Genomic DNA, 25,490 nt, shown 5'->3' on the forward strand with positions numbered 1-25,490 from the left:
CGACTCGCTATTGGCCAGTTTCATATTTTTTCCTTTCATTGTGGATAAGGACCTACCTTGTTGCCAAATTTCAAGGTTCTAAGTCTGCTAGAAGTACCTTAGAATTTTGATGATCTGTCAGTCAGTGAGTGACAAAATGTAGTAACTTTGATCATCCGTAACTATTAAACTATTTATCGAAATGTTATGTTATTTGGAGGTTAAGCTAGTTTTAATACTTGCTCCAAGTGACCGAAATTCTAAATCCCTAGCTTTGTCAACATCGAAGATAAAGGGGGTGTGAAAAAGCCGCGAACCGCTTCGAGAAAAGTATGCTACGGCCGTGCCTTTGCTAAAAAGCTTGGCTGGAGCACTGCCGTGCTCCCAGATAATCCCATACAAAAAAGGTTCTTTTTCTATTTTCGCTCATACCTACTTGAAACTCTTTTTGAGCGAGTACTTGGCCGATTTTTATTTATTAAGGTGCCTTTAATGGATAACCATGATTGCCTATATATATATATATATATACAAGAATTGCTCGTTTAAAGACATAAGATATTGATGATAATTTGGCTCTAGCGATATCGATTTTTCTCAGCAATGACTAAAACTAAGAAATTAAAGTTCATTTTCAGTATTCATCATGTCTTTGTCTTTGAATTCCCCATAGCATAACACGATTGGTCAAATTTTATAACACAAAATAATCAATCAAAAAGACCTCTGTAAAAAAAGGGATTCTAATTTTGCCAACAGAGGAGAGTGATTTAAGCTTCCAAAATTTGTACATAGATCAATGATATTCTATGTTACTAACGTAACTAGATTGGAAGTTTACGGTAGCAACGCGTTGCCACTTCGAAGATGCCTGCAGGCATATCTCACATACATAATGACATAAGGAATATATGACTTGACATTGTCTTTTGAACAAAAAAGTGGTTACGCATTTCTGAGAATCTTTTGTAAGACATTGCTACTCTAGTATTTTAGAAACTCATTGACATAGATTGGTTCAAGCATACACTTTAATTTGCCTATAGCTTATATGAAATATATTTATGGTTTTTAAATTACGCAACAAAAACTATTTTGTCGCTTACACCCTTTCCATTTCTTGGCCCGGCCTCTCATAGGAAGTCCCCCATATGCCTAGGAATCAACTTCTCTGATACTAGTACAATCGACGACGATCATGGGCAATTTGGTACGAATGTATATTGTTGACGCAGACATAAGCTACTTTTTTGCGGGAAAATTTACAGTTCTCCCGGAATTCCTTACTTGCGCAGGTAAAGCCGTGCAAAACTTATAGTGACTTATAACTAGCTGACCCGGCAAACGTTCTTTTGCCATATAAATTATTTCTAGCATCAACATAAAAAGTAGATAAAAACCTATTCTCAGGCCTAACGAATGTACACACAAAATTTCATTAAAATCGGTTGAGCCGTTTAGGAGGAGTTCGCGCACAAACACTGTGACACGAGAATTTTATATATCAGAAGATTAGTGATCGAAGATCAGAAGATAATATTTGTGTTGTAGGTTGTCCTGACTTTTGAAATCTTTTTTATTATATACTTGTGTTAAAATGGCCCTAACCTACACTTGTCGCTTTTTGCAACATGTCATGTCTATTTATATTCATAATTATTAATCTAAGTCTGCCGCGAGAAAGGACATGATTTACTAAAAAAAGTTTATAATAATATAATTACCGAACTAAAAGAAACCGAAGAATCTGAGCGGCTACATGAAATGAATGGCAGTCCATAAACAGCATGTGAAATTAAACATTTACCATATACCAGCAGGGTGATTACTGATATTATGTATCTTGCGACAGCAATGCTACTGCAGACGTTTGACAGCATGATTAGTACAATATCCTATAACTGTATGTCAAAAATATAGTTTGTGAACAGAATTTTTGACGCCAACGAATTACGACCGCATATTATAGTAATTTTGAAGTGAAAACTTTTTTTGCGGTATTTCTTGGGACATCGACAGGTACAACTCGTCAAGTCAAGTGACCCAGGGGGGTGAGCCAAGATTTTTTCGTTATCGCTTCGTTATAGAATCGCCCGCACCGATCAAAATGTATGGAATTGACTGCGTTCGTTAATATTACGTTGACGTTCGACTCGTCTTATGTCAATTGCATACATTTTGATCGGAAATTCTATAACGAATCGATAAAGAGAAGACATGAAGCTGATCGAAATTCGTCGTCGAATCGAAAACGATTCGTCAGACGCAGTGGCAGTATGAGATGAAGAAAATCTCTCTCAACGTGGCGAAAATGTTTCTGATTTATGTAATGTAATTATCATCATGTTCGGGTACGAAATCTCAAAAAATATTATACTATCAGAGAATTTTACATAGACAGATGGCGGGCCTTCGTAATTCGGCCGCGTTATGTCAAACCCATCCGACCGGTCACAGCTGTGAGCTGCTAACGTTGAATTGACACATCCCGACCAAATGACGTATGTCCATTAACTGCCTAATCAATTTCTTCGACGGTACTTATTTTACCCAATTTTTAACCGACTTCCAAAAAGTTCTATATTTGCCAGAGGATATTTTTTTTCTCATAAGTAGGTATACTAAAGAATCTTAGCGGCTACATGAAATGAATAAACCAGGCCATAAGGGGCATGTGAAAATTAACCATGTATTTACCATATACCACCGTCTGCCCGATACGGCCGTGCTACTTTCGTGACAAACCGGCTAAGAACAACTTTTTGTGGCTGTGCTCTTAAGTCTTGACAGCGAAACCCTAGTGAGAGCATACGGAACCCGTCTTTAGCCTAGGGTTGCTAATTTATAAATTGAGGTAAAAACGCACAAATACAGTAGTAGCAATAAACGCAGTAGTAGAGTTAACATTCAGTATCTACCTAGTATTTACAAATAACGGTTATTTGAAACATACGCCAATAGATCGATAATTTCATTAACTACCTACATTATGGACGTTTGAATTTTTTTAGGTCAATTTTGAACTAATATAAGTAAAAAAAAAATAGAATTTTGGCGCGATCTCGGCAACGCGGTATGTGTATGGTCAAGGTCGTTTGCTAAGGGGATGGCCTTAAAACAGGACGGTTGGCAACCCTATACAAAGTGTTTTATTTATTATGAAACTAGATGTTGCTTGCAGCTTAGATGCAGCGATTTTAGTTTATTGTGCGGAAATCACACTATTTACTGTGATAAAACCATTCTGTATCCTTTAACCCATCAATCCCCAAGGGGCAGCCGGCTGCCGCATACCATATTTATATTATTATGAAAATCATTTTGTCTGCGATACCCACGATGGAGGTGTTAACTTGAGGCTAGAGGTATCTACATACTAAAATTCATCCACATAGAGAATATGCAGAAACTATAGAAAGCATCTACCTACTTTATTCATTAATCACTATTCACTTGGCAGTAGTCAAGTAATAATCAATACTTACTAATAAATGCGAATTATATAATATGCTTCTTTTTTTCACAAAGTATTTTGTCCCGCTTATCTCATAAAAACCGTTAACTGAAAACAGTTATATTAATTACTACAATAAAATAGAAAAAGCGCTAAGTACCGGAAAAGTGTTGTACAAAAAGTTGAGTAAAAAACCTCGAGAAATGTCAACCGCCTTATTGATGTATGTTCATTATTGTTGATAAAAATACTTTTTAAAACAATTGACGTAAGTGTAGGGAATAGGGATGTGCCTTAAGCGGCCTTTTTAACGATAACATTAATCTTTCATAATTTTTTTTGATAAAGTATAAATTCATTAAATTCATTAAAATTTACTATCAGAGATGTTGATTCATAGACAGATTGTGGATTCATAGATTTGATAGCGTTATGTTAAACTCTGCCGACAGTTCATGATCATGATTCATGACTAATATTGAATTGACATAAGCCGATCAAAAAAATAGTCGTTACAGTAACTTTTAAATTAAAAGTTACTGTAACGAGTACTAACTTTTTATACAAAATAATAAAAATTATTTAACTTTTATCAAGAATATTGGAAACGCTATACGACAGACAGAGAATATCAAATATGTAATTTTTCTCTATTTACAACTCAATGTTTTTCATTTACCTACTATAATTTTTCACTAAAATTAGTTTTTTTTATTATTTTCTTTTTTTGGCTTCAATGGTATTGCATTAAAATTATTACTCACACTTTTTTATTTTATCTCAGAGAGAAATCGTAAAAATCAATATCACTATGATGTATCTTTAATTCTCTTAAGCCTATTAGTGTCTCGTTTGTTCAATTCTTTGATAAGTAACAGGCACTTATTAAAAAATCAATTAATCTACTATTTCTAGTAAGCGCCAACTAATTGTTTGACTCAAGGTTTGTTCACACAATCCTTCCTGCAGCACTCAGCAAATCTGATCTCCAGATACAAAAGTTTTAGGGTCAGGGGCCAGGGCACTTTACAATGCGACGTGAGTGTGACGCGGCTATGCATTTTTAAATAAGCTATCCAAAATTTGAACAGAGTGCCCAACACCGCAATATGCATTAACATATTTGAGAGCAATATGTTCGCGAAGGACGGGATATTGGAAGGCCTCGAAAAAGATAACGAGATGAATGGGACGTGACATGCTAGGCTGGCCTTCGGTGGCTTAAGAACGAGACAGACGGAAGATTTTGGAGTAGTCCTTTACCTTTGCTTCAGGAATAGGCTCTTAAAAATCATAAAATATCTCTGAGTGTGGCAGCAACAGCGTTTGCGCAGATTAGAAGGAATTCTTAGATACTGCAGGCAGGAGCGTGTAGCGAGCTTTTTGCAGGAGCCAACCGGATGCCATCATCAGAAAAACCCATATCCAGTGGCCAATCATTACATAGTTTTATAAATGTTGATACGAAGCTAATTGGACACTCAACTCACTTTACGATCCTAAAGGAGTATTCTAGAATGTAGACGTTTAGGGATGAGATCCTATAGGAGCCTATAACTTATCGTTCTTAAAAGCTTTGCAGACATGAAGAAATTGTTTTGTAAAAACCTTAAAAATCCTTCAAAAATAACCCTAGTTAGCACTCGCAGAGGGTGCAGGTTCGATCCCGGTTGGAGGCGTGTACCAATGAGACATTTTCTAATCTCAAGTACATTAATACGGGTGCTCGTAACCGAAACCCGCAAAATGCACATGGTTGGCCCTAGATGTAGTATGTGCTTGGACAACCATACGGACATTTAAAAAATTGTTCCAGGCTAGTGCCTTTACAGTATTTCACAAAATATGGCAAAGGCCTAGTTTTTTGCAATTGAAGTGGATGGCGTAATTTTTGTCAAATACTTTGCCATATTATTCTGTAGTAGACTACGAATAATATAGTTTTTATTATTCGTAGGTAGTGGAGTAAATAATGGCCTTTAAATATTATAGGTAACTGTTAAAAAGATTCCCCTAGCATTCTTTAAGCGACTATTTTTATGTCTTCTAAGTTCTACCTATTGCCGTATTAATCGATAAAATTTAATTACCATCCGGTGGAATTTCGATGCAATTACCATCCTTATAATAGCGAGTAACGAGCAGTAATTGTTTACTGAATAAGTCATAACAAAATTCTACAAATATAGGCCCCGTGCAAGTTAAAGATCGCTCGCCTGAAAGTTCCATTATAGGCGCAGCATTCGATTTTAAAATCACGCTATATTGGTATATCAGTGATCAGAATTCAGACGGTCCTTATTGGTGGATGGCTGTAGTAGGTAATTAATAATTAATAAATAATATTATAGTTGTCCAGTTGACAGTTCGGACCTAAAATGGTCACATGGTGCAATTCCTCTAAAATCAATTCAGAAAATGAATTGTCAAGACTGTCGAACTGACGAATGTAAATAATAATTAAAATTAAATTAGTACGAGTTATTTTACATAGCAGAATGACCATTTTGCGATTTTTATAATATGAATCATATTATTATTCATAATGTTATGATTCTCCAAAGCGACCATTTTAGCCCCGCTGTTTAGCCGAGCGATGTAAAGTTGTATGAAGCCTTTTGGTGGCACACAAGGCCCAAGTCACAACGTGACTGCACTTTTTTAGGGTTCAAATTTGAAATAGGCAGTCCACCACTGCTAGCAAGTCTGTCAATCTAATTTACTAGCCTCATATGTAATAAAATAAAGTCCCCTTTTTAATGGCTCATTTAAAATTGCGTCACATTGCAATATGAGCTGACCCTTAGCACTAATTACATCGTCGAACTGAATAAGTCATAACATCGACAAGTGCAGTACCACTGTTGATGCGTCAGGTTATGAAAGTTCGTTTGACGATGATCGACAGGCCAATGGGTTTCGTTAAATAATTCAACGGATGTTGACAATTAGCGTTAACATGATCCCGTCAAAACAAGATGGCCGCCTCATTGGAATTATCGAGAATATCGCTCAATTAGAGCTTCTGTATCGCATCGAGATTAATCGATATCGATATAATATGGAATATCGATTTAAGTATACACTACACATATAGATGAACATCAATAAGTCTACTTTAAAAAATATTATCGATAATGGAAATATCGTACACGCATACATATTACCTACGTATATTAGACAGGGCTTAGGACAGGATATAGTGTAGTCAAATTAACTGCCCCACGTTGAGGTTATTTGGGGCCATTTTTGCATTCGAGTAGAGGAGAGATAATATTGAAATAGAGGGCGATATTTTTTCTTGTAGGAAGCTTTTGCTGAAAAAAGTCGTGTCACCTCGTAAGTTTTAAAATCGCATATTTTCGTACTCTATAACGTGCAAAAAATATTAAAAAATCCTATCTGTATGTTCATACTTTTTTTTTTGATTTAAAAAAATATATGCCAACGACATGATAGAATATTATTTAAATTACTAGTGATTGGACAGTACCAATCTTTGGACAAAGCAAAAAAACACAATATTTATTGAGGCTGCTTTAAAAACTGCCTGTTTTTAAAGTAATAAAATGCCTAATTTTAAAGAAAAACAGGAGCAACCTTAATAAATATTGTGTTTTGTGTTGTGCTCTGTCCAGTGACTAACTACTGTCTAATCTCTAGTGATTTCACCCTACATTTGTTTGTTTTGTATGTAACCTTTCTAGTTGCCAATAGGCAATATTAGAACGAATTTCGTTTGCCTTGAAAATAAATAAATTCTAATAATAAATTGCCTTGGCTTGTCAACACTATTTCGAACATATTAATAACGATATTAAAATAACGAATGTGTTAATTATCTATCAAAGGTGCGCGCTTATCTTGACATGAGTGCCAACTTACAAGACCTAACGCTATCTAGGACACTGACGGCCTTCCTATTTTCATCAAAGCTTGTCAGAACGCAAAAAATAACATGACATATCTTTTCCGTTACTAAGCTCAGGCTAAAATTAGCGAGTCACAAGAATGAGGTATAATAATTATGACTAATAAAAATACCTAAAATGTTTAATTTGTTTAGATTTTAAATTCTTGCCAAATATGTTTTTGTCTTTATGTTAATAGCTGTTGGGGAATATAATTCATAACAATTATGATATAATATTAATTTCGGTTGTTTACGTCATTCTGACTACCTACTGCAAACTGCAATCTTGTAGTTAAAATTTTAATTACCTAATTTGGCTTCTGAAGATGCAATTATGAATAATAATCTTAATGAACTTCTGAGTATTATAATTATGCTGATTCGTCCAATGTTATAGGGGCCAATCTTATTTCTGTTTTTAGTAAGTCTATGTATTATATTTTACAAAACTACTTCAATATTCTCGTATGTAACTCTAAGGAGAATAAATTTAATCCATTTGATAAAGGAAAAAAACATTTTTTTTTTAATGAAATAAGGGGGCAAACGAGCAAACGGGTCACCTGATGGAAAGCAACTTCCGTCGCCCATGGACACTCGCAGCATCAGAAGAGCTGCAGGTGCGTTGCCGGCCTTTTAAGAGGGAATAGGGTAATAGGGGAGGGTAGGGATGGGAAGGGAAGGGAATAGGGGAGGGTAGGGAAGGGAATAGATTAGGGGAATGGGCCTCCGGTAAACTCACTCACTCGGTGAAACAGCGCTTGTTTCACGCCGGTTTTCTGTGAGAACGTGGTATTTCTCCGGTCGGGCCGGCCCATTCGTGCAGAAGCATGGCTCTCCCACGTATAAAAAAATTACTTAATTAATACGATTTCGAAAAATTTCACCATCTATAAGGGGATTTACTCTACCTTTTCGTGGTATAATATATTAATTCACAAACAGGGAGAGTTCCAAGAGTTCTCACCAAATGCAAAAGTCAAAATGGTACCAATCAGCCTCGAAGAAGTTTAGTTTTTTAGTTGACAAAAAATATTTTGTTTATAATTCTTGTGAATTTGTAAAACACGCAGATAATTATTGCAAATACCTAATAAAAAAACTCTGAAAATATACTTTTGAGTAAAACTTGGTGACATTCTAAAACATTTTTTGTTTAGGCCAATAAAGCATTAATTGATAATGAATTTTAATTATGCCCGTAGTTTTCCTTCGTCAACGTCATGCATTATACATCCCGACCCAGGGGTCACAATTTATTGACATACTCATTGTCTTCGCTCCATTTGTTATTACAATACTACGAACGTATTACGTCTATAATTATTATAATCTCAGTTAATTTTTTAATGGTTTCACAATTAGGGTCAAATCGTAAACCTTTGGGTTAATTTCAATAGCAAAGCATCGTACAATTTACTTTAGTAGCATAATTTATGACAATGTTTCTTCCAATTGACGTATGTAAAGCGTTTGAGTGGAAACAATAAAGAAAAATACACTAGAAAATAAAGCATGACATACAGTTATTATGGATAATACTTTAAAATATGTAGTGATTTAAATATTCCCTGTCAAAGAGAGTCTTTAGTATGCCTTCCATTATTTTCCTATCCTAAAATGTATGGAGTTCCAAAGGGACCAGTTTTTGGACTAGTTTTTGTTAACGTGTTTAAAAGTGTAGGTTTCTAATGTATATATTTACACAAACCTAGCACCTATTCGTACCCCACTTTCACATAACATTATAGATAGGTGAATATAGTTTCAAAGAAAGGGGAGAAGACAACTACCAATGAACCTGTAGCAACATTTTATAGGTTTTCGTATCGCAACATTGAATTTAACGATCGTATACCCACTTTCTTTTAATATGCAAAATAAATAGATACATAAAATAATAATTTATTATTACACAAATACAGCTGAAATAGACGAATTGAAATTTTTAGGTAGCACTCCGTGATTATTTATGGATGAGTTACGAAATTTTGATTCGATTTTCATAAAAGTATTTATTTGTATTGGGATATAATAGATACTTTTTATCCCAGAAAAATATACGATTCCCGATAAAAAAAATCTGCGCAATGCTCCGAGCATCAAATTAGTCGTCTATAATTATTAATTACTATTGTTTGTCCAAAATCGACGGTACTCATAGACGGCCCAACATGTAAAGGGGGACTTTTTTGTATGTTTAGATCCATATCAATACAAATTGAATCAGTTAATTAGGTGTTTAAACACATAAGCATAAGTGTAAGTATATATTTTTTTACAGTTTTAAATATACTCGTACTTTGTATAATTTTAATGAAATTACTCAATTTTTAAGTCTCTGTACCTTTGCGACTTGCGACTATTTGTCTAATCTCATAGTTTACATTGATTATGTCACTAACATGTAGGGTTGCCACCCGTACATTATTATAAAGTATTGTACGTTCTTTTTAGGCAATTTTACTATGTACTTTACGAAAATAATAAAGTACGCAAAAATACTTTACTTATTTCAAACTAGATGACCCGAAGAACCTCGTATCACCTATCACTCGAGTTTTAAAGAGACTAACAAAGTAGGTACATAATTCATTTTTATTTATGCATATAATTTTATAAATTGTACTTTATTTTTAACTGTATAAGTACTGTTTTTTTCTCACCTTAAGTAGCCAATGTACTTTTAATTTGCAAAAAATAAAGGTGGCAAGCCTTTTTTTTGGTCGGGAAATGCTATTACACATCCCCGGTAGCGTTGGAGAAGGACCACCGGGGTATGTGGGACTTGCTACGGCCGAAGAGATGGTAAGTGGCCGCAGCTGTACCCACTAAAACCCGACCGTGTTCCTACTTTCGCGCAGGACGGAGACGCGAGGGCCTATTACATGTCTTCCGTGGCTTCCGTCCGCGCTTGCCTGCTCACCCAAAGCAGGCCCACACTGTTGGGGTTTCTAAAGGTGGCAAGCCTAGTAATATGTAAAAATTGTCGTAAGGTAGATACTAGACGTTTCTCACGATTCCCACCAAGTTATGAATTCGTTTGCGTTAACTGGAATCTCGCGGGACCGTACATTATTCCGCGACCAAAAGTAGCTTATGCCCTTCTACGTGGTCTACTCTGTATGTCTTTGGCAAATTTCATAAAAATCAGTCCAACAATTTCGAATCCCATTTGACGTAAGCAAACTTCTTTATAATATGTATGTAGATGATTCAACTTTAATTCATTGTAATAAAAAAGACGGCTACCTAATCCATAAATTGTCAGAATTTTCGATTTTGTCAAACAAAAACGTAAATAATTATTTTAAAGAAAAACTTAAATTTAACCTCTTTTAGGTCAGTTTTTGTCCGTGTAATTATTAAAATGGGTTATCTGCAAAAAATTGGCAATAATTTTTGGATAATTACTTTATACAAATGCACATAAGTTGTTGAAGGTGATATTTTTTGTGACCTAAAGTAAAATACCGAACCTATATAATGTTGCCACTGCTTAGAACGACTTGCTGCCGCACTCAGAGATATTTAGTAACAATGATATTCTACTTATACAGATCTGTTACGTCCATACTATTTTCCGGCTAAAATCTCTTCCGAACAATTTTCAAATTCAAAATTGCAAACATTGACAAATTTGACAGCTAAGTGAAACAAAAGATACGAAAAACCATTTACATAAAAGAGACAGTTCTATTTTTAAACGTCGAATCGTATCGCTGTCTCTTTCTTCGCCTGAGCCAGCCTGAGCTATGACGAAATCATAATCATAATCATCATTTATTTGCAAAGAATGTTGTTTACAAAGATCTTATAGTTATATACAGTATCAAACACTCTGCTTTTGAAGCATGCAAAAATTATTATAAATATTTAGTTAATACAGGGATTTAACATTATCATTTTTCTATATTAGCCTTATTAGAAGATAGCTACACATTCATTAATAACAATAGAAAAAAGTTTCCTAGACTATCAAGAGAGAAAAAAAAAAACGACATTTAATCGTCTGTCAGTGTCAAACAATAAAAAAAAAACGAATTGTCAAATATCGTAATTTGTTCGCCATGACTTGAGGTTTTCATCAAATCTGCAATGTCATCTACTTTCCACGTGGCGTGAAACATGGAATTTTTTCGAAAATTCGATTTTTTCCAGATTGTTCGAAAAAATAATTGAAAATGTAAATAATCGAGATATTTATTGCAATCAAGACATGTTGTAAGAGATTCCATGTGTTTTGTTTTCTTTTGAGTCATAATTGGTACATTTTCGAAACACGCACGACGTCATTTTCAATTTATTTAGGTAAGACAAGACGCGGCACGTTCGTGACTGCGCTCGATGCAGACTAAACAACAGACGGCCCAATTGGGCCGTATTTGAAGCTTCAAAACGCACGCGGTAGTAACATATCTGCTTTGAATTTTTCATCATTGTTTAGTAATGATTAAACTTCTATTTAATGATGAGTTTGACAAATAATGTATGAGGCTTATCGTCGTTGAAGTTCTAACACCATGTAAGTCAAAAATAGCAACTTTTCAGGAGAGACTTAGGTACGTGGTGTAGAACTTCAATGACGTTGTGTCAAAATCTTCATTTAATGATGCAGTGCAGTACCTAACACATGACTATTCAGTTGTATACTGAATAGTCTTAGGGTCAATTCAGACCGCAACGCGACGCGTAGATGCATGCATTTCTTCAATTGCGTGAGATGTCTTGCAAATCTGTCGAATCCATACAAATTTAGAAATGTATATCCACGTGTCGCGTTGCGGTGTGATTGGACCCTTAGGGCATCTAGGTCGTACCACAGTAGTACGTAAGTCGTACCGTACATAGCGTGGCTAATAAAATTAATGATGCTCTTATACACGGTGGCCTATAATGGGAAAAAGCTAGCGATCCCGAACGTGTAGAACATAATTATTCGTTTTTAATTTTCGAAGACACCACCTAAGACCCCACAACGCATTGGACATATTTCCGGCTCCAAATCTTTTTGCCTCAATAAAGTCCTCGTATTAGTTCTGTCATAATTTGCACAATTAAACTTGGTGTCTCAATTCTGATAGTCCTCATGAATCAGAAGAGCCTTTGCGATAATAATCAGAAAGCACATTAGTCGCCGAACGCAAAGTAAATTATTTTAACTATATTCAAAGCTGACAGGTCGTCAAATGTCAAATTTATGGCGCTCTATTACATTTTGACAGGTACGCCATTTTATGTCTTCATTTGGCCGACATAATTATAATTTACGATCTCCATTATAGTGTTTGTATATTTAATTGATTACAAAACTTAAGCAGATGTCAAATAGTTTCGAGAGAATATATTTTTATTTACAATTGATTAGTATAATATGACCTTGGACTTAAGACATTCTAATAATTGCTTTTCTAAATCCTAATCCTCTCTCTCTCCGTTATGAGAGCTGTTGGAAGAGATTTCATATTAGAAATAGAAGATCCTTTGAGCCTGTCCAGATGACGCGTTTTACGCGCAAGTGAGCGACTCGCGCGTTTTACGCGCGTACCTGAGATACTAGAGCTACATATATTATCGCTAACTCGCGCGTAAAACGCTTACAATGAGAGCCTGTCCAGATCAGGTGTTTTGTGCGCGTTTTACGCGCGTAAAACGCTGGGAGGGATTCAGCAGCCAGTTACAAACATGGACTCGGAAAGAGCAGTTGTGTTGTGGCTATACTACACACACATTTTTACTACCTAAAGTTTTTTCTTTTCTTCGGAATCACCTGCTTCACAAAAATCTCGACGCTTTCTTCCCAGTTTCTGCGTTTTATGACTTTATTGGAATAATCTGAAGATTCCATATTCCACATGGCCACTCTTTTTTCAATTTCGTCAATAAAAAGTTCCGTATCGAAATTATCACGTGGGAGAGCCATGCTTCGGCATGAATGGGCCGGCTCGACCGGAGAAATATCACGTCCTCACAGAAAGCCGGCGTGAAACAGCGCTTGCGCTGTGTTTCGCCGAGTGAGTTTACCGGAGGCCCTATCCCCACCCTTTTCACTTCCCTACCCTCCCCTTCCATTCCCATCCCTTCCCTCCCCTATTACCCTATTCCCTCTTAAAAGGCCGGCAACGCACCTGCAGCTCTTCTGATGCTGCGAGTGTCCATGGGCGACGGAAGTTGCTTTCCATTAGGTGACCCGTTTGCTCGTTTGCCCCCTTATTTCATAAAAAAAGGCTCGAAATTGAAACGCGCGTATGGATTACGCGCGTAAAACGCCTCACCTGGACAGGCTCTCTGAGCGGGACTCTAGGCTCGCCCGTAAAACGCGCGAGCGACGCGCGAGTCGAGATACTTGGGTGCCATTGCAGCGTCCAGAACTACGCGCGAGTCCGTTGCAAATGGACGTATTTGATTGGAGCGTGATAACTTTGAGTCCATGTTTATAGCGTAAAAACGCGCGTAAAACGCGGTATCTGGATGCAATAGAAATTTAAACGCGCATATGGACTTCGCGCGTAAAACGTCTCATCTGGAGTCTTGACAGGCACTTTGTGTCGTCTTACTGTATCTATGTCGCAGGCGGATTGTATAATTCGCCGTTTTACATTACGGCTAGCTGTTTTAAAAAACAGGGCCGTTTTGTAATGCAGCGATTTATCGATTAGCCCGATTAAATGCGGCTAAATGAAAAATCGCCGGAATGTATTCGGCGCCATACGTTATTCAAAACGTTTAGCCATAATGTAATAAAGCGAAAGATAAGTCGCCTCTTTGACAGTTTTTAGTTTCGATTCTTAATACTCTTAGCGCTGCCTGTGACAATGGCGTTGGATACCGAGAGTGTGTTGCTGAATTGCGAAGTTTTGAGTGAATTAAACAAAGAAAGCAGTAACTTTCAGAACAATTTTCAGGTGCAATTAAAGAGTTTCTATTATTGTCAATGTAAAACAGTAAAGAAAGTATATGTACGAGAAAAGTACGATGCGGCTAAACGTGGGCCGCCCTATTGAAGAACGTATCGCAATAACAATCCGGCTAATCGTTAAACCGCTGCATTACAAAACGGCCTTGTTTTTAAAACAGCTAGCCGTAATGTAATACGGTGGATTATACAATTCGTCTGCGACATCTATATTGTAATATTGAACTTAAATGTTTCTTGTACTTGCACAAAAAATGTGATTATATTTATGTTTCTATAGGTGATTGTGTTTTAATCCATACTAATATTAAAATTAATGTGAAATGTGTCTATCTGCCTGTCTGTCTGTAACCGCTGAACCGATTTTGACGGACATGAAGATACCTACTTTGAGTCCCGAGAACGGAGAAAGGACAATATATTATTATAAGATATTTTTCATTAACGAATTTTGGAGCCCGTTGCTGTCATTTAGTCAGGGCGAGCGAAGCGAGCCCTAGTACATCCCACAACCTGTACATTTTGTGGTACATTTTACGGAAAAACTAATGATATTTTGTGCTTTAACATAGTAATTTTTATTTATATGTAGATATGTGTTATCATCGATCAGTCAATATGCCGAGCCCTCACAAAGCTCGCATTTTAGCTAGTAAATAATTAAAATATTATGTCTATTATACGTAGTAGTTAGCTAATAGATGTATGAAGTGTGTATGTGAAGTAGCGAGGGCTCCATTAATTCACACATTTGTTACGAAAACAATGGTACATAATTACCTTATGCAGTTGTAAACGCAATTAAATATTATTTCAGTCCTAATTATTATCACAATCGTCTCAAAATAACCTCAAAATATAATAAATTGTCTCTATATTTATGGTAGTTTTTAACAATTTAAAAAAATGACTTCAAAATTCCCTATCTCATAAACTACTGAACCGATTTTATGCAACTTGCGGTTTCCCATCATTTGAACAATATCTATTAAAACAACAAAAGAATTACTTAAATCGGTTTTCTAGTTCCGGAGATATGCGAACAAAACATTTATCTTCGCCGATAAACTTTGGTTTGGCGAGTTTTAAAATGTATTAGTTTTTAAGTTTTTGATATGAATAAAATATTCAAAAAAAAGTTCAGACTTCAGAAGCTGATGTAGACAACATCTAGATATATATATATATAAAACTCAAAGGTGACTGACTGATTGACATAGTGATCTATCAACGCACAGCCCAAACCACTGGACGGATCGGGCTCAAATTTGGCATGCAGGTAGATGTTATGACGTAGGTATCCGCTAAGAAAGGATTTTGATAAATTCCAACCCCAAGGGGTTCAAATAGGGGATGAAAGTTTGAATATAATAATACTTCTTTACGCGAGCGAAGCCGCGGGCAAAAGTTCGTAATATATATAGAAGAGTTGGGCAGTTCAGGAAATATTACATACTTACGTATGTATGGAAAAAAGGATTCTAATGTTATAGGAGTAAAACAACTGAAAAAAAGTAAAAACAATAATTAAAAAAGTATTTCTTAGTTAAATGAAACATTATATTATATTCACACAACAAAAACCAAACATTTTTGATTGGCAAAGAATACTTCGACCAATTATTTTTCTGCATTATAACTTTTAGGGTATAATTACATGCATTTATTAATTACACAAAAACAACTTCCAAAAATAATTATGTTACTTTAAATAAAAATAAACATAAAAACAAAAATAAATTTTACAGTTTTTGTTGCAGCGGATGCGCCAAGTATTTTGGGTATCATGATTTGTATTATTACTCGTATTATTTGGTCAGTATACCTTCTGTAGTAAGCAAAAAGCGGCCAAGTACGAGTCGGACTTGCGCACGAAGGGTTCCACTATACAGCGAAAGGAGCCAAGCAATGTGTTCTTTGTATCGGAGCTCGAATCTCCTTAAATGTTTATTTTAATAAAAATTTTATTAAAAAAGAATGAGTTTATGTTATTTATGTAATGTGTAGTGTAATAAATAAAGGACCTGCCACAATACCCCCCTCACCATTAACTCAGAAAGTTTAAACCGTATCACACAGTTTAAATACTTGGGATAATATGTGGTCACTGAAGACTTGTGTGATGAATTTGATGTGGAAAGGGAACGTATTACGTAGGGCATTGGCAGTTCGTGGCAATATTATGTTGGCATTGTCAGACAGACGAACAGACATCGAAGTCTCAGTGATAGGGTCCCATTTTTACCCTTTGGGTACGTAAGCCCTAAAAGTGTTGTGCATTCATTAAGCTTAGGCCAAACCTACGCGACTAGGCGTCTGCGAAGCGGAGCGTCAAGTTGTCAAATGTGTGTTTTGTATACAAAAAACATATTTGACAACTTGACGCAACTTGACGCTCCGTCACTGACGCGTAGGTTTGTTATAAGCTTTAGCCCCACTGAGTTGTTTGGGGCCATTTTGTCTATGACGTAGTTGAATATTTTTGTATAGAGCATCGAAATATTTTTATATTTCGGCTACTGACATAAATAGTAGAGTACCGTAACTTAAATTTTATGACAGATCGTTTAACATACAATTCAAAGTTCGAAAGGTCCACAAAATTCAAACCTAAGCTAAGGGTCAATAAATCAGATCCTTTTGAATCAGCTGTAGTGTTGAACGTTTTGAGCGACTTAAATATTCAATTAAAGAGCTAGACGTTTCATTGAATGGCGTTGTTCAGTCAAAGGGCTAGCTGTTTGATTGAATGGCTTTTTTAATCAGTCGACTGCGACATATACATTACAAGCGAATGATCCCGGTGAGGGAGCATCTTAACATTTTGAGTGTGTAGAGTCATAGTCAAACACTAGTTTATTACCTAACCTAGATATTTGTAATTATACATTTAGAATACCTAAAGCAATATTTTAATTGTTATTACTATATAACATAAATAATTTTGTATAGATAGTGCCAAAGTTTTGTAGATAATAATTTGTTTTATTTATGTTTATTACGGAATTATACGGTGTATTTGAATAATAATGTCGGATTTTACAAGTTAAATGGGTACCTAGTACTTATACAAGTTTTACATATTTCTAGACTAGGAGCTTTTCTAGACCATTTGCCAACATAAAAAAGAGATTTTTTTTCAAATTTAGTAAAGTCGTTTAAATAGAGAACTTAGGCGCTGGTTAAAACTATATTCAAGGCTTTCCAGGAGACTACGATAAATATTCAAAATTACTTAATTCATACTAAACTTAAATATTAAAAAGAGTAAAAAATATAATTGTAACTAGACGAAATAAAAATGTTATCAATGAATTTTTATTCCGCTGTTGATACGTAACATTATAACCGCCTATATTTAGCTTTGCTATAAGATAGAACAAAATTAATCAAAACAGAATCATGATAATTTAAGTATGTAAATTATGATACAATTTATTATTGACTACAAGAGTTATAGTATGTATTTACTACATGTAAACATTACGCAAAACAATAAAAATTACGCCCACGCACATTATAATGTTACTACTAAGGGCGTTTCACACCGACTGCGCAGAACGCACTATTATTTTTAACGCGTGCAACATTTCCAGTTTGGAACTGTAACCTGTGCGATAATTTACCAATCAATAATATATATGCCTTTTATAATAACACATATCAACAGTAGTTTTGGTGTCTGAAAACTTAAAGCTGTACCTGTAAGAACTTTGTGCCCTGATCATATTATGTTTCTAAGAAATTTTCTTTTCATTAGCTCAGGTTTTTAAGACATCTCATTTTTTTTAAATCTCGCATTTTAATCTATTTCTGAATCATCTTGCAGCTGCTGAACTAATTTATTTTCATGAGCTTTGATAAAAAGGATAAAGATAGAGCGAGATAAATGGAGGGTGAAGATACACAACCTTTGTTTAGATTTCAATTTAAAATGCATTATTATATATTTTATTGAAATATGCCACTTGAAAACTGTAATTTTTTTCATACAAAAGTGGTTTTTCAGTATAAACTTCTTTGCGCCAAAATTCGCTTATTACGCGGGACCCGCATATTTTTCCGGGTAAAAGTATCATATCAGTTCAGCGGTTTGGGCGTGAAGAGGTAACAAACAGACATACACACTTTCGTATTTACATTATTGAGTTTGGATGGATATTAGTATGTATTAGGTAAACCATTTTGAAAACTATCATAGCTTTGGGGAAATTAGTCATAACCCATTGAAACAAGTTACATTCTAAATAACAAGTGCATTATTCTGGCAATTAAAATATTATGTTTTTTTTTTTAATGAAATAAGGGGGCAAACGAGCAAACGGGTCACCTGATGGAAAGCAACTTCCGTCACCCATGGACACTCGCAGCATCAGAAGAGCTGCAAGTGCGTTGCCGGCCTTTTAAGAGGGAATAGGGTAATAGGGGAGGGTAGGGAAGGGAAGGGAAGGGAATAGTTGAGGGTAGGGAAGGGAATAGGGTAGGGGTTAGGGGATTAGGCCTCCGGTAAACTCACTCACTCGGCGAAACACAGCGCAAGCGCTGTTTCACGCCGGTTTTCTGTGAGAACGTGGTATTTATCCGGTCGAGCCGGCCCATTCGTGCCGAAGCATGGCTCTCCCACGTATAAAAATTATGTAACCTTAACTAGCCATAATATATTTGTAGTATATTAAATACACAAAATATTAAACTAGATACGTATGAGTCGAACGAGCGGACTCGCACATCGTAGAGTTCGGTGCAAAACGGCTTTAAATCACGTTTGTACTATGGGAACCCTAATAACTTTGTTATTTTAATGAAATCAGTATGCTATTCTGTTTTATTTGTCGTTGTGTAGCCATTAGTGGCTGCTTGTGAAAATCTTAACTGGCTAGCCATCACGATTCACAAAATATAGCCTGGTGTAGCTATCTATACCTAATTAGACAGAAGTCTAAATAAAATATGAGTGATGAACTGATGAATAAATAGTAATTTAATATTGCTAAAAATATGAAAACAAAATATTATGAATTCATCATAAAGTTGCCCTCTTACTAATATAAATATTTATGACACTTATAACTATTTAAGTTAATCCATCTCTGTCTGTCGAGTGATTTCAATGTGTCAAAAAAATCAAGCAGACTGATTACTAATACACTGTGTAAACGTTTCAAACAGTCAGATGTCTAATAGTTTGCTATATAAAAGCAGAAGAAACCGCAATCGCATCCAGCATGAAGCTCCTTTACATCGTTATCTATTAAATTATAAATCACTAGCTGTTGCCCGCGACTTCGTCCGCGAAGACTTCAGTTTATAGCGCGCGGTGTCAACAAAATTGGTGTCAAATGTGCCCCATAAATCAAAATACCCAAAAACAGCTGTACAGTGCGCACATAATACCTATTTCATTTTTTAAAATTAAACCTAAAGCTTATTTGTCCCCCATTACACAAATTTAGCTTTACCCATATAAACTATTTAGCATTGGTAGGTTTAAGGTTTCGTCACTCATCACTGCGTAGATAAAGTACTGAGTTATTCATTATCGACGTGTATAACTGTATACTGTATATGATACAGTGTATAACAATCGAAAGAATCGGAAAACATGCTTCAACATGGTACCACCTCTTATAGAAAGATGCATGAGCAAGCGATAGCGCGATGTAGTAGACGAACGGCGCCATCTATTATGAATTTTTGGAACTAACTTAATTTGAACAAATTTACGCATTTTCACCCCCTTATAACCCATTTTCCGGTTAAAAAGTAGCCTATGTCCTTTCTCAGGCTTTAGACTATCCGTGTACAAAATTTTATTACAATCAGTTCAGTAGTTTTGACGTGAAAGCGAGACAGACAGACAGACAGAGATACTTTCGCATTTATAATATTAGTATAGATTTATAATATTAGTATAGATTAGAGGAAACGTTTTCCGTGTGCCCACAACTAATGATTTCATTATTTTAGATTATTTAAATCAATTTTATTTCAAATTATTAATCAATCATCATTATCGCGTATTCAAAACTATTTCTTTGTGCATCATTAAGCATTGTTCATTTTTGCTTTGACGGACTTTATAGTAGCTCCAACATCTATGTTTCGGTGTCGGTGTGCGGTTCATTGTAACGAAGCCACGGGCGATTTTTATAGTGGCCAAATGTGTGCGCAATGTATAACTAGTGACTTGTATTATTTTTATATAATATATTAAAATATACTTGGCAGTAATGAAACACGCATAGTAATATATTTAACACTTTTTGCACCGCTGTTTATGAAATGTGTGAAAATATTAGGAAATATTAATAAAAATAAATATTTTATGAAGGCTATGGATAATATAAAAAGCAAGAACATAATAAAACATAATAAAGGATTAGTATTTAATTAGGTACTATTTTAATAAATTTAATTTATTTCTTGTCGTTAGCTCTACATTTTCTGTATCAGTAACTAATTAACATTTTGCCATTGCCATAACATTAAAATGGCTAGGAAAAGTCGGTAGCAAACGTGCATGCCTTTTATTTTTACTTAAAATATTTAAAAAATACACAGGTTATTAAGAAAAATATGAAAAAAAGGAAAATGCCGCGCGCCGGTCGGCAAATATAAAAGTTCAGCTTTTCACTTTTTTTAGTAGCATCGCGATATTATGTTGTACTTATAACGTTTTTGTAACGTCAGACTTGTTAAATATTAAAAATTAGGTATATCTAGAAATCCATACTCACTATTAGGCGATCCAGCTCTGAACATGGGGTTGGGCGCCATCCAGGGGAAGGCTCCGAAGGGCCACGACGGCGGGTGACCCTGGTACAACCTCGGCAGAAGCGGTTGAGGGACCACCACGCCTCTACTCTCAACCTCCTCCGCTTCTCTTTCATCTCTCTCATCTCTCTCATCCCCGTTGGACTCTACATCCTCAATGTCAACGTCGCTCTCATCAGACTCCACTACACTCTCCCCCTCGTTGGAGACAGCATCAGGAGTGTCCCTGGGCGCATCCTTGCTGCCCAACAGCGAGTCCACGCTGAAGGATATCCGGCCCTTCCCACTCTCGGCGGGCTCGGATCGCTCGTCCAGCGTCGTCTTCATCTCAGCACATAACTAGCGCAGTCTGGCGGATCACATGCCATTCCTAGATTCGGCGATTTATTGGCATAGCTGACACGAAACAAATCGTCGGCTAATGAGTACTCGTCATGCACAGTCACTGCACACGCGGGCGCGTTTAGGCGCGGTGGAAATCGCGCTAGTATTGGGGCGAAAACCGCGATACCAGCCCGCCTCCGCCGAGCGAGACGCAGATATCGAGCGAGGAATTTTAATAAGCGGCGCGGAGGGAGCGAGATGGCGATAGCGTCTACATGTGTGTAAACGCGATATTAAGTAGGCGGGGTTCGTCGCGCTCAAATTAATGGTCTCTGTGGAATACGCCTTATCGGGTGAACCGTCGTCGGGCGGATATGGAACCAATGAATGGAGAGGTATGGTTGGAAATCGTTTGCGGGGAGCGTTGCAGTTGAATCGCGTTGGAAGTGAGCGTGTCGGATTGCAGTGGCTATTGTGTTGAATGAAAAAGGAGTAAATAGACGGGTGCCGTAGGCGGCGGAGAGGGGCTTTACGATTTAATTATTCGCGAATACGGAGGCATTTGTAGCGAGCTAATGTCTTATTGTCTCATTAATATCTAGACCGGCCATGTTGATTTGTTTATGACACGGCTAGGTGAGGTGTTTTGTGTCTGTGCGACAGTCGGGGGAATGTTGCCAACTTGGAAATTAATTTCGCCTCCCGCTATCTCTATTGGCGGAGTACTGTTTGAATTTCGAATGTGTTAATTTGCTACTTTGATGACATCTTTCATTTTAACTTCGACGTTATTAATTTACATACAAATTAAATTACTTCTATCTATTGCATTTAGGGTTGAATTCGCTTACTCTTAACGTTTATCATTATCAGTTCTCATCGTCTTGTCATGTTTCTTCATAATACGTTTGTGGCTTTCTAAATCTAAAGCTTCAGAGAGCAGTTATTTTGGAATCAATAGTAAAATAAGATTTTTACGACAATTTAGATTTTTAGACGTTACAGTTTTCTTTCTCTCCATTCACTGAAGGTTCCGAAATATTTCCTGATCCAATAGTTTCATTCCAAGAAGAGTCTGACAAGTTTCTCTGCAGACTTATTTCTGATCCTTTCTATTTTGATATTACTTAGCCAAGCTTCATCTCCTTTGTCAGCACTTTGTCTACATAATACTGTTTAATGTTGGGTATAGGATCGCCAAGATACTTCCCAACATCATACCTAGTTCTATGTAGTCCTTCGTTATTTATGTTCTGAGCAGTGAGCTATCTAATCTTTAAATTGAATTTAAATTTCGTGATCTCCCAAAATAGCTATTATTATGCCACTTTGTCTGCCTCCTTGTCATAGGTTCTTTAGTCTGTTTCTCCATCTCATAATTATTGATAGTTAAGAGGATACACCAGGGGCTAGAGAAATGAAAAAAAAAGTACGTGTAATATCTATAGCTGTCTCCCTTACCTGAAGCCTATACCGCAGAACGCGATAGAGACAACTGCAGAAAATCAACGATTCGTTGTCCCCTGATTCCTTCTCCAAAACTTAACCGATTTAAGTACTTTTTTCATTAAAGATTAAAAAAAGACTTGAGCTGTGATCCTGTTTTAATTTTTTTGTATAATTTAGCCAAATCTGTTTTCTGGATGCTTGAACACAGCGGAAAATCTGGCCACTTTTTTGGGTTTTTGAACGTTCATATCTTATTTAATAATTAAATTATGAAAAAATAGAAAACATAGGGACATTGTATTAGTGGCCGTAGATATTCAGGAAATAAATTATAACTCTACTAGCATTATCCAGGGAGGAAACAGGAGACAACGTTTGTATGGAAAAAAGGGCGGTGTGGACTCCTCTTAAGTAGTTACATAAAACTTAATACTAAAGTCCATACCTTTTATAACAATGTCTTAATTGAATATTTTTGGCAAGTCACTTTTCACTCTGATACTGGCAACTCACAAAGGAGCCATTAATAAAAAAGAAGAAGAAGTCACTTTTCCCCTTTCAACTCGACTGGCATTATAAAACTTCGTTCTTGTATTGCTTGACCCAAAGCTTGACTGGTAGATAATGCCATAACTCCCATAAGGCATTAAGTCCACCTGTACCTAGGTATATTATGTGCATAAAGTTTTTAAATAAATAAATATTAAATATCTACTTAAATTATTGTTAGATATATGTGAGCGGCGCCGAAATATTTTTCGATTTCTATTCTAAATACCTATAGTCTGGAAGATTTGAAATCAGCATAAAATTAAGAGTTACTTGTTATGGTAGTGCAATATTCTTATTAGAAGTTTCTACAAAACTATAATTTAAAATATAATTTCTAATTTACTTTTTTTTTACATTTTTACATGGTTTTCGTGTGACCAAAACCCAAACTTTCTGCTTAGAAATTTTCCTCTGCTTAATTTGTTTTTGCAATTAGTGTTAGGAAGTAATGATTCCTTTTTTATAATTAGCAACTTTTTAACCGCATTCAACGCAAAAAGTGTATTTTGTTATTCTGTTTGGAAAAATAAAATTTCATTTCATTTCAACCAAGCTTCTCTTAGTTGGTTTTATGTTTGAGGTTTGCAACCAAATGGAGAATCTCTTCCTACTCTACCCTAGATAAGAAATAATGTATTTGTCATCAATTTAATTGATAGTATTTGATAGTAGATACCTGAAAATAAACCATACTACTTTTATAGGTACCAACAGATAAATTATTTAATATTTAATCATAAGCAGATGATGGACCTACGTAATACGTTATTTGGTCGAATAAACTGGATATAACCTAACCTATCCATTGTCAAACCTAGCCGACATTATTATTACGAACGATTTCCTGCGACAACTATGCAATAGGCGTTTGACAGCATATTTCACACAATGTCTTTCTGTTAAAAAAATTGTATAGAGAACTCTACAACGAGACAGCAGCAGCTTATACCGTGCACGGTGCAGTATCTGTCAAACGCTTGTTGCATAGCTGTCGAAAATACGTGCCCTGACGACTTTATTATTATGAAGTACAGATCCGTCACTGGTAGATTAGACCTATATTATAATAGTCTAACCTATCAGTGACGGATCTGTACGATGTGGACCCAATCTACCAGTGAAGGGTCCGCAGTCTGCACGATGACCATCGCTGGTAGTTGCGGTAGGATTCTAGTTTCTATCGTACCCGCGACTCTGCCATGAGTGGTAGAGCACCATGGGGTTTATAGAGCACCATGGGGTTTATAGAGCACCATGGGGTTTATAGAGCACCATGGGGTTTATACTGTAGATCGCAGGAGAGTCCCACGTATACCCCAGCCGATGTCCCCAATCCGCCGGGGATGCGCAAAGCATTTCCTCGTGTAAAAAAGATCCAAAAACTCGTTTATCGCACGGGAACCATACATTTTTCCAAAGCATTTCCTCATATAAAAAACCGGCCAAGTGCGAGTCGGACTCGCGCACCGAGGGTTCCGTACAAACCTGCAAGGTTTACAAAGTTCGTTCATTACGACAATCGAGTCATAACTATGGTATTTTTATTGCAAAATGAAATTCATAACATTACAATGGGGAAAGATGGAGGTGCATAAATTTAAGACAAATTTATCGTTTAAGTAATCCTTTATTTTATATTAACACATATGTCATTGAATTTAATTATAAGTATAACACTTTAAGCAGTTAGGACGCATTTAGATTATACAGCTACATTCACCAAAACATCGGGATTGAATGACGATGAGTGAGGTCGTCTTTGCCGTTTGAAAAATGTTGCCCTCCCCATACATACTCGTAGTATAATAACTCGCGGTCATTGCTGTAACTACAATTATGTTTACAATCACAATTTTTTTGGTGGTATAACTACTTAAAATTTTAAGCTTTTCGGAATTTTTCTGTTACCTGTGCTGTAAGCTATTGCTTCTTACCAAATTTCGAGATTCTATGTCAACGGGAAGTGGTCTTTAGGTTTTAATTCCCTTGCGTGTAGTTGCGAGTTTCAAAATATGCGGTATCAATGGTTGTACTTTTGCGTTTTGCGTTTTTGCGTTGACTTAGAATTTTTTTTTTTCACGGGTTAAAGGCAATTAGATCTAAGTATTTGATATGAATTTCAACTTGAT

General features: G+C 35.9%; 1 protein-coding gene across 1 annotated transcript in view; it reads right to left on the reverse strand.

The window, feature by feature from the left end:
• Positions 1 to 21,524, reverse strand: part of LOC121737722 (homeobox protein MSX-1-like) — a 38,511-nt gene extending 16,987 nt beyond the window's left edge. Inside the window, exon 1 of the mRNA XM_042129408.1 lies at positions 21,000 to 21,524. Coding sequence (XP_041985342.1) covers positions 21,000 to 21,363 — 364 coding nt within the window. The 5' untranslated portion in view covers positions 21,364 to 21,524. The remainder of the gene's footprint in view (positions 1 to 20,999) is intronic.
• Positions 21,525 to 25,490: the final 3,966 nt, after the last annotated feature.

Source organism: Aricia agestis, chromosome 21, assembly GCF_905147365.1.
Source record: "Aricia agestis chromosome 21, ilAriAges1.1, whole genome shotgun sequence".
Classification (NCBI taxonomy): domain Eukaryota; kingdom Metazoa; phylum Arthropoda; class Insecta; order Lepidoptera; family Lycaenidae; genus Aricia; species Aricia agestis.